The sequence below is a fragment of the Sceloporus undulatus genome, unplaced genomic scaffold, assembly GCF_019175285.1.
Source record: "Sceloporus undulatus isolate JIND9_A2432 ecotype Alabama unplaced genomic scaffold, SceUnd_v1.1 scaffold_143, whole genome shotgun sequence".
NCBI lineage: Eukaryota > Metazoa > Chordata > Lepidosauria > Squamata > Phrynosomatidae > Sceloporus > Sceloporus undulatus.
The window spans coordinates 6405-16072 of NW_024803064.1; the positions used below are offsets into that span (position 1 = coordinate 6405).

A 9668-nucleotide genomic window follows, 5' to 3' on the forward strand; every position below is an offset into this window, starting at 1 on the left:
TTACCAGATAGCGTCCCTTCTTTCTTTAAATATTTGCTCAGTTTATTCAAGCACTGTTAAACATGTACATTCACAACCCTGCCACTGCAATCTCTGTGGAGTCTGCCAACCGTCTGTCTTTAAGCTCCTGTCAGTGGTTTCATGAATGTCCCCCTTTTCTTCAGCCTGGCTGGGGAGGGAGGACACATACCGATGGAAGAACTTTCACATAACACCCACGTACGTGAGATACAATTGGACCTTATCTCCCAGTTGTGCTTGATCTCTTGATGGAGCTAATGGATGTATGTCTTGTGTTGCAGACACAAAAAAGGACTCCGTGGGATGATCCTCAGCTTGCAGAACATAGCAATCACTGGACCAGAAGATTACCATGTGATAATCCTGTAGCTAGCCAAAAATCTGCAGGAGTCCCTTAAACTCTGACATACAAATTGTCTGCAGGTTGGAGGCTTGCCTGCCATGTAATCTGTAAACCTCTTAGATTTAGAGCTCAGGAGGGCTCAAAGGGGGTCCTTACAATTTCAAGGAAGGTCAAGGCAGCAAAAGAGTGATGATGAAGTTCAGGAGCTCTGCATGGAGCCAAGTCGGTGGGATTGAGCTGAAGAGAGGGTTTCCTCAGACAGCAGCTTGAGGACCTCTTTAGCTATGTTCCTGGCAACTGGCACCATCCCCTCAGGAAGGACCGCGCCCGGAATCCCAGATCCGGCGGCGCAATCTGAGGCTCAAGCCAGTCATTCAGGCAGCTGCACCAAAACGTTTGGTGGAGGCCTCTTCTAGAAACGTTCCATGAGGGTCTTTCTTGCCCCAGGCCTCCAAGGTGACCGGTGGGACCCACTCCTATTCTTGAGGAGCAAAAACCCATAAGGACTGTTTAAGCAGCTAAGTTGGGAGTGTGTTTGAGAGGAAAGAAACGATGATGGATTTCAAGGTGATTCCAGAAAATGAAAATTGGGTCTTTAAATGTTCAGATTGGCATCTTTTAAAAGTGAGTTAGAACTGTAGACGGAAGTATCAGGATTGCAGGATAACTTACGCTGCGCCCAAAGTACTACCTGTCTCCTCCTGAGAGGGTTCCTGCCTTGAGGCAGAAATGTTGAGGATGGATGTGGGGCGACCTGGGTGTTCTAAATTCTCCTCCCCACCCTTTTCCCCCCCAAAGGCTGTGCCTTATTCCAGGATATTAAGAGGAGTATGATCTTCAGAAAGAAGTTTAAAAGCAAGTAAGTGATAGAAAGCGATCTGTTTCTTTCAGGCAAAAGCCTGTTTTTTAATGCATGCCTAACTTGTAAATGCGTCTTTTCTAACGTTTTGACCCTGTGGAATGGGATTCTGATAAGAGGTATTTCCGTCAGTAATGGGAGAACAGAAAAGAGTCTTCGGTTCCTTGGAGACTTAATTCTAAGTCTCATGTACTAATTTGGACACCAGCTTTTGTGATCCCCAGTCCATTCGCCGCATGTGCCGTGTTAGTTTTAAAGGCTAAAATCTGCTGATCCTGAGAGTACGCCACAGGGACTCTTCTTCATTTGGTTCTTCAGACATCTGGGAATTGATATAACATGGATTTAAGGTGTACTAGAATGGATAGTTCCTTTTCCATTAATTTTTTCTTGAAATAAGTGCAGAACCAACAGTCTGTCCTTACCAATTTTTTAAGTGTTGTCATATTTTGCACTTCGTGGCTAATGACTCTTAACATCACTCCTCCTGTTCTCTCCAGAGTGATATTCAAACAAGTTTGAAATGCACAGATTCACCGCTTCCACAATCTTTGAAGACTCTCAGAAGAATTATCGCTGTGAGGAAGCCTGAGTATGCTCAAAAGCCCGACTTTGGATTGAATTTGATGGTGAAAGGGCTCTAGGACTATGAGGAGTTGCCAGGGAATGGTTCTTCTTCCCTTTGCCAAGGAAATGTTCAATCCTTACTATGGACTGTTGGTAATCTGCCATGTAAGTAAAAGCATGGCCATACTTGTCTGCGTGTGACATCGGGTGGCTAAGTGGCCAAAGAGTCTGGATGCCAGCCAGATTTTCCTCCTTAATGGGTTATCTCCCATTGCCAACCTTGTTTGTAGAAAAAGGCGGACATATCACTTAGCATTTACTTGCCTGTTTCTTCTTCGTGGTCTCTGCGAATCATACAAATGGGTTTCACTGCGCCTGCGCAGTGCTGTTCGGAAACTTCTGGAATCCTGGGCAAGTTTACTTGCAAATATAGAAACTTTTTGCGGTAAGTCCGCCACCCGTTATAAGGCCTCTGTCTTCTCGCTGCTGTCTCCCGTTCCTTTTTTTCCACCGCGCTAGCGCTTTCAGGGAACTTTGGCTCGCTTTAGCTTGCAATCGGAATACTTTCACTTTGACCTCGGACCCTCTCTTGACCATTTCTTTGTCTCCCGCCCCTGGTAACTTCGAACTCTTGACTGTGTGCTCGTTTCTGGACTTTCCTTTCAACTTGTCGAGTTCGGAAAATGCCTGCTCCATTTAGAAGTGGATGTCTGCGGGGGCAAGGTGCCCATCCAGGACCCACACTCCTCCTGCCTCCTTTGCTTGGGCACGGACCATGATACGAAGGCTTGCCCACTCTGCAGTCCTCTCCTCCCAGGTTGCCAAGAACGGTGAGTCCTGGCTGACTCGCCATTGCTCTGGGCAAGGTTCAGGAGGGAGGCCCACGTCCATCATCGGCTCCTTCGGCTTCGGTCGCCTGCCTCATCTTCCCGGGCGAGTGTGTCCAGCGTGGGGCCCGCCGTTGGCGGGATCGTCCACCACCACCGATGTGGCCCGTTTTCACATAAACCCAGTTGCCACCGCAAAGCCTCCAAGTGCCCCCAGCAAGCAGGTCGGGGACTGAGGTTACCGAGCCCAGGGCGAAATCCGGGGGGAAGCTGGTCCCCCGAGGGCTCGCACGTGCGAAGGATTGGCGCGGAGGCGGAGTCTCGGTCTCGACTCCGTCCTCAAGGCTGTCATCGAAGGCATCTCGACACGCCTCCAAGCTGCCCAGCGGGGGCGCATCCTCTTTGGGAAAGGCTTGTACCGGTGGAAAAGGTGAAGACATCTAAGCCTCGAATCCATGGGAGCCATTGTCTGCTGGACCTGCCAGAAACCCTTTCTTCCCCCCGAGGTCGTCTAAAAGAGGCACCCACAAGGAGGCACTGAGGTCCGAACCCAAAGAGGTCCAAGCCCTTCAAGGACCACACCGGGTCCAGAGGTCTCCTCCAAGGGAAAGGAGCACGCTTCCCACAGCAACACTCCCCGCCGAAGAAGGCTCCAAAAACAAGCCTCTTCGCGCCCTGATGGCTCCTCACCTGCAGCGGCCGCTCTCCTGTTGACTTTGCCCACGCCGATGCGGAGGCAGCTGGCTCCCTCGAGACTGGTCACCTCCTCCTATCCATTCGGAGGTCGACGAACCGATGGAGAGGGACACTGACATGTTTTTTGACGCCAAATCCGGGAGTTACTACAGTCAGGGCCGAGGGAGCCTGCCTTCAGGGAGTTCACCCGGCTCAAACCTGCGGCCCGGTGGCCCCCACAGATGACGAGCCTGCTCCTTCCCATGTGATGGCTCAGACTCTGCAACCACGCCGCTCCCCGACGGAGCCATCGGCCCTGCAGATCCCGGCGCGTTCAGCAACTCGATAGGGGTCCCGGGACATCCTGCTTACCTCGGACACCGACTCCGAGGAGGAGCCCTTGCTGCCGTGGGGGAGCCCTCGGACGATGACGACACCTCCATCCAGGGTCTCCGCAGCGGATGCACCACCCGGAGCCTTCCTCCCCGATGGATGATGTGCGCTCCTTTAACGAGCACATCATTAAAGATGGCAAGGGCCCTGCGCATTGAGGGCGGGATCCTGTGGGAACGTCGGGTGCATGGGCGGGGTGCCCACGGCCTCCCTCCATCCCACTGCTGCCCTCCCTTGAGTCCATGTCGCGGGGTCGTGGGATGCGCGCCGCTTCCCTCGTCGGTCCTTGAGGAAGATCGAGTCCCTCTACCGGATCTCCCCGTCGAGTTGCTCTTGGTTGGCCGAACACCCCAAGCAGCGAAATCGGCTATTGCAGAGGGGGCTCAGCGGTGTCGTCCCCAAACAGGCAACTTCCCCAGTCGACGGGAAGCGAAGAAGTTGATGGTCTGGCCAAGAAGGCCTACCGGCGGCGGCCCTCGCAGTCAAGGCCATCAACTCTAAACGCCGCATGGTGGGTACATCCAGACCTCATGGAGGGGGATCGCCACTCGTCTTGGAGCGCTCCAGTGAGACCCAGCGACGCCCGTTAGAGATCCGTTGATGAGGCCCCATTCGCTTGGCAGCTGACTCATCACCGCCGCCAGAGCACGTAGCTGACTGTGTGGGACGGGCGATGTCGGGTATTGGCTCTGCGCCGGCGTGCGTGGCTGAGGGGGTTCGGAACCTCCATGCCAACGTCAAGTCAGCCATCGAGGACATTGCCTGGAGTGTAGCGGCCTCTTCCACGCCGAGGGAAACCGGCAAGTGCCTGACCCGCAAGTTCAGAATGAAGGCGGCGGTGAGAAGCACGGGATTGTCATGGCTTCCATCTCGCCCTTCAGAAAGAGGCAGTGGGCCCGTGGCGGGACAGCAGGTCGTCCCAGGGGGCCTTCCCACAAGACCGGCAACCTCAGCAGCAAGGCTCCCAGAGACGCCGGTACCCCTCTAGTCGCCTCCTCCTCTGGCGTCGGAACTTCCTTCCTGGTACCGAAAGTCCCGCCGGCAGGACACCGACCAGGGGAGGAAGAGAGCCTGAAGGGTTGGAGCGCGCTTCGTCTCTCCTTCTTTTTTCTTTTGGACATTGTTAAGGCCCTTTGTCACCACATGATCCTCCATTACAACGGACTCGTGGGTCCTCAACATATCCGTAGGGGTTATGCCCTCGATTCCAAGAGCTCCCCCAACTCGGAGCCTTCATGTCCACTCCACCCCTCGGTCACCCTTCTCACGAAGTGCGCACTTTTGCTGACAAGGGGGCAATCGCTCCCCTTTATCGCCGAACAATGCTCCAGGGCTTTTTTCTCCAGGAACTTCACGGTACCAAGGCGATGGGGCATCATACCCATCTTGGACTTGAGGGAGTGAAACTTTCGCTTTAATACCGCGCTGTTCCGGATGGTAACCTGGCTTCTATTCTGCCAAGCTTCTTCACCAGGGCCTGTGGTTCGCGACGGTCGACTTGAAGGATGCCTACTTCCACGTCGGAATTCGGGAGTCCCACCGGGGATTCCTCGCCTCGCCGTCGGCTCCACCGCGTACCACTACAACGGCTCCCCTTTTGCCTTGCCACGGCTTGAGGATCTTCACGAAGAGCACGGCACCAGTGGTGGCATATCTTCATCAGAAGGGCTACAGAGTCTTCCCGTACCTGGACGACTGGTTGTTGCTGCCGATCTCACAGCAGGAGCTCCGAGAGGCAGTCTCATTCGCCTTGCACCTTTGGCTCTCCTCGGACTGGGTCAACGAAAGAGAAGTCCCACTTCACTCTGACCAGACAGGCCAAGTTCATGGAGCCATCCTCGACTCTGAAGATGCTCCGCCTTCTCCCTCCGGACCGTTTCCAGGTGTTGGTGGCATCGCTGAGGCCTTGCATCTCTCACAGAGGGTAGGGCCAGAGACGTCCAAGTGGCTCTGGGCCACATGGCGTCAACACGTTCGTGAACCGTGGGCGAGGCTTCGCCTTCGACCACTGCAGTCTGGTTCCTCTCAGTCTTCTCTTCCTATGGAGGCCCTCCGTCAAGTGGCTCACGGTACCGAGCCGGTGGCCGCTTCATGAGATGGTGGCTGGACGGCCGCAACGTCTGCATCGGGATGCCCTTCCATCAATCGACCTCAATTGACTTTGACAACCAATGCTTCCCTGCAGGCTGGGGCGCCCACCTGCTCACCTGGTCGTCAAGGACAGGTGGTGCCCCGGACAAGAATTTCCACCTCAATGCCTTGGAGATGCTTGCGGTCGAAAAGGCTTTGGGCATTGCATTCGCTGTCGCAGGCAAGGTGGTCCTCCTGAGGACAGACAAACACACCGTGATGTATTACATCAACAAACAGGGCACCCAGATCCAAGACTCTGCTCGAGATTACTTTCGCATTTGGGACTGGTGCATCCAGAGACAGGTGCTCCTCCAGGCGATTCACCTTCCAGGGGAGACAAACGATTGGCGGACACTAAGTAGATCCCCTCGCTGTGCCACGAGTGGAGGCTCCATCCGGAGACGGTCAGCGACCTGTTCGATTGGTGGGGAACTCCCCAAGTCAACCTCTTCGCGACCGTATGGAACAACCACTGTCCCAGTTCTGCTCTAGGAGGCGAATGGCGGATCCTCGGAGACGGTTCGCCTACCCTTCGTTGAGAGAACTGCTCTATGCCTTCCCTCCCTTCCCTCTATCATCAGCGGTGTCCCAAGATGACAACGGACTGTTCGGATGCGATCCTGGATCACTCCGTGGTGCCGAACAGCCCTGGTTCGATCCCTTCTCCACCTCCAAGCGTCACCCGCCTGCTTTCCCTCGGGCGCCCGGGACCGTGGAAAATAGCGGGAGGGGGAGCGGGACCACCCTCCTGCTTTCCGCGGGTGCCGGGACAGTGGGAAAATAGCGGGAGGGGAGGTGGACACCCCTCCTGCGTTTCCTGCGGGTGCCGGGGGCCGTGGGAAAATAGAGGAGGGGAGCTTGACACCCCTCCTGCTTTCTCGCGTGGCCAGGGGACCGTGGGAAAAATCGCGGGAGGGGGAGCTTGACACCCCTCCTGCTTTCCCGCAGGTCCCTTGGGACCGTTTAAATAGCGGGAGGGGGAGTGGACACCCATCCTGCTCTTTCCGCGGGGCCCGGGGACCGTGGAAAATAGCGGGAGGGGAGCTGGACACCCATCCTCCTTTCCCGCGGGGCCCAGACGTGGAGCGAAGCCAGCTGCTCTCCTGACTTCAAGGGAGTGCAGGCTCTTGATGTCAGGAGAGCGCTGGCGTTTTACCTGGACAGAACTGCTGCATCCAGTCGTCCAAGAGACTTTTCCAATGCTACGCGGAACCGAAGAAGGGGTTGCCCGTGTCCTGCGCAGAGGTTTTCCAATGGGTGGCTGGTACCATCCACCTTGCTATGAACTGTTGGGCAAACTTCCCCTGGCAGGGTTCGGTCCACTCCACAAGAGCAGTGTCAGCATCTCTGCATTCCTGTTGAGCATCCTTGGATGATGTCTGTAAGGCTGCTGTCTGGTCCCAGCCATTGACTTTTATAAAGAACTTAGGCTGGGACACCAGAGCCATCCGAGACGCAGCTTTTGCGGAGACTGTGTTGGTTTCAGGTTGCATTGATTGCACATCTGATAGTTGTGTTTTCAGCATTTATGTACATAATGCCACTGTTTTACATTCTGTTGAATGTTCATTTGCACAATTCCAGTGGGACTGGTCTTGCATGACTTTGATCCCCTTCTCAGGTTTGCAATGTATTGCTGTTGTTGTTTTTGTGCTTGAAACAAAAGACTGACTCTTTTTATGGTTCAAGGGGTATTGTTGCAATAATATACCCTTGGTTTACCATGTTGGTTTCAGACACTCCCTCCGCACTTACCTAAGCTTGTCCAGTCTAACCCATTTGTAAATTCGCAGAGACCACGAAAGAAGGACAGGTGCTTACCTGTAACAGTATTTCTTCGAGTGGTCATCTACGATACATAAAATCCCACCCATCCATCCCCCTCAGTGTCCTGCTCTTATTGGCTCATAATAAATAATAATAAAATAATATAATATAATAATAATAATAAGAATACATTTTATCATAGGACGCTATTCCGGATGATCATAGCGGTGTACAGTAAAAATTGTATACAATACAAAATTACAGGTGCAGTTAAGGAGGGAGAAGTCTCGTCCTTCAGGCAGTCCCTGATGTGTGGGGTCCTGCCTGATCGCTCTTCGTCTGAGGCCAAATGACAGTCACAAGAGGGAGGAGCCTCTCTTCCCTCAGCAGTCCCTTATGTGCTGGGTCTGGCTAATCGCTCCCTCTGGGCCAAGATGACAGTTGAGGAGGGAGGGGCCTCTTCCTTCAGGCAGTCCCTGATGTTTGCTGGGTCTGCCTGATCGCTCCCTCTGAGGCCAAGATGGCAGTTGAGGAGGGAGGGCCTCTTCCCAGCAGGCGTCCCTGATGTGCTGCGGGTCTGCTGACCCTCTGAGGGCAAGATGACAGTTGAGGAGGGAGGGGCCTCTTCCTTCAGGCAGTCTCTGATGTTGCTGGGTCTGCTGATCGCCCCCTCTGAGGCCAAGATGACAGTTGAGGAGGGAGGGGCCTCTTCCTTCAGGCAGTCTCTGATGTTGCTGGGTCTGCCTGATCGCCCCCTCTGAGGCCAAGATGACAGTTGAGGAGGGAGGGGCCTCTTCCTTCAGGCAGTCTCTGATGTTGCTGGGTCTGCCTGATCTTTCCATCGCCTGCTTGGCGGAAAAATTGCGGAACTGGGGAAAGAGCGGGAAGGCAGGGGCCTTATAACGGGTGGGCGGAGTTACCGCCAAAAAGTTTCTATATGTTGCAAAGTAAACTTTGCCCGGTGATTCCAGAAGTTTCCGAACAGCACTGCGCAGGCGCAGTGAAACCCATTTGTATGTATTCGCAGATGACCACTCGAAGAAATACTGTTACAGGTAAGCAACCTGTCCTTCCCCCTCCTCCTTGAAACTCCCCCAGACTTGAGGAAGAGACAGGTGTGCAACGTATTAAGAGGCAAAAGTGATGTGAAACCCAAGAATAGGAAGCGAATCCAACATGCCTCTCTTGTTTAGCCTTGCATGTTTCCCAGGTGGACATACCATGCCATGAAGCCATGGCTAGACTGAATGGATGCCGAGCCCTTGCTTTGCAGCAAAGGGCTGTGGCAGTGTTGGGGGGCAACTGGATTTGCAATGAGAAGCCTTGATTCTGCCCCCAGAGCTGGGAAAGAGTCCTGTCACAATCTGTGTGGACAGCACTGGGACTGAAGGACCCATGTTCTGATGCCATGGAAGGCAGTTTCTTTGCTTGTTGTGGAAGTGTTGACTGTTAGGTTTGTGATGCATAAGACCTCTTCTTCTCTTGCAGGGATAATTATACTTTGCAGATCAATCCAAACTCCGGGATGTGCAACGAAGACCATCTGTCCTACTTCAAGTTCATCGGCCGCGTGGCGGGGATGGCTGTCTATCATGGGAAGCTCTTGGATGGTTAGTGTCATGGGTTGTGAATAATTTGTTCTGGATTTCCTTTTTCAAAATAACTTTGATAACCTAGTTCTTCCTCTTCATCCAAGGTTTCTTTATTCGCCCTTTTTACAAAATGATGCTTCAGAAGCCAATAACTCTTCACGATATGGAATCTGTGGTATGTAGTCCTTGGTGTCCACTGTAAACGCTTGGTGCCAGCATGCCTTGAGATTTCTGGGCTTAGCTGAGCTGCAGCCGATGGCTTACTCTCCCTGGCCCCAAGTAGCTGTAGGAGAGGGGTCTTTAGCTGACAGGTTGTGATCCTGCCTTCCTTCCTATTCAGGACAGTGAGTACTACAGTTCCCTGAAATGGATTCTTGAAAATGATCCCACAGAATTGGACCTCCGGTTCACAGTGGACGAAGAACTTTTTGGGCAGGTTTGTTCCCTTACGGACTCTGTGTGTGTGTGTGTGTGTGTGTGTGTGTGTGTGT

The 9668-nt window shown here is 53.6% G+C and overlaps 1 protein-coding gene across 1 annotated transcript; it reads left to right on the top strand.

Moving 5' to 3' along the window:
• Positions 1 to 8605: 8605 nt before the first annotated feature.
• Positions 8606 to 9660, top strand: LOC121917691 (E3 ubiquitin-protein ligase NEDD4-like; the record flags this gene model as incomplete). The annotated part of the gene is made up of 4 exons (XM_042443812.1): positions 8606 to 8640; positions 9074 to 9195; positions 9282 to 9352; positions 9518 to 9660. Coding segments are annotated over exons 2-4 (299 nt in total), but the record flags the coding sequence as incomplete, so codon positions are not given.
• Positions 9661 to 9668: the final 8 nt, after the last annotated feature.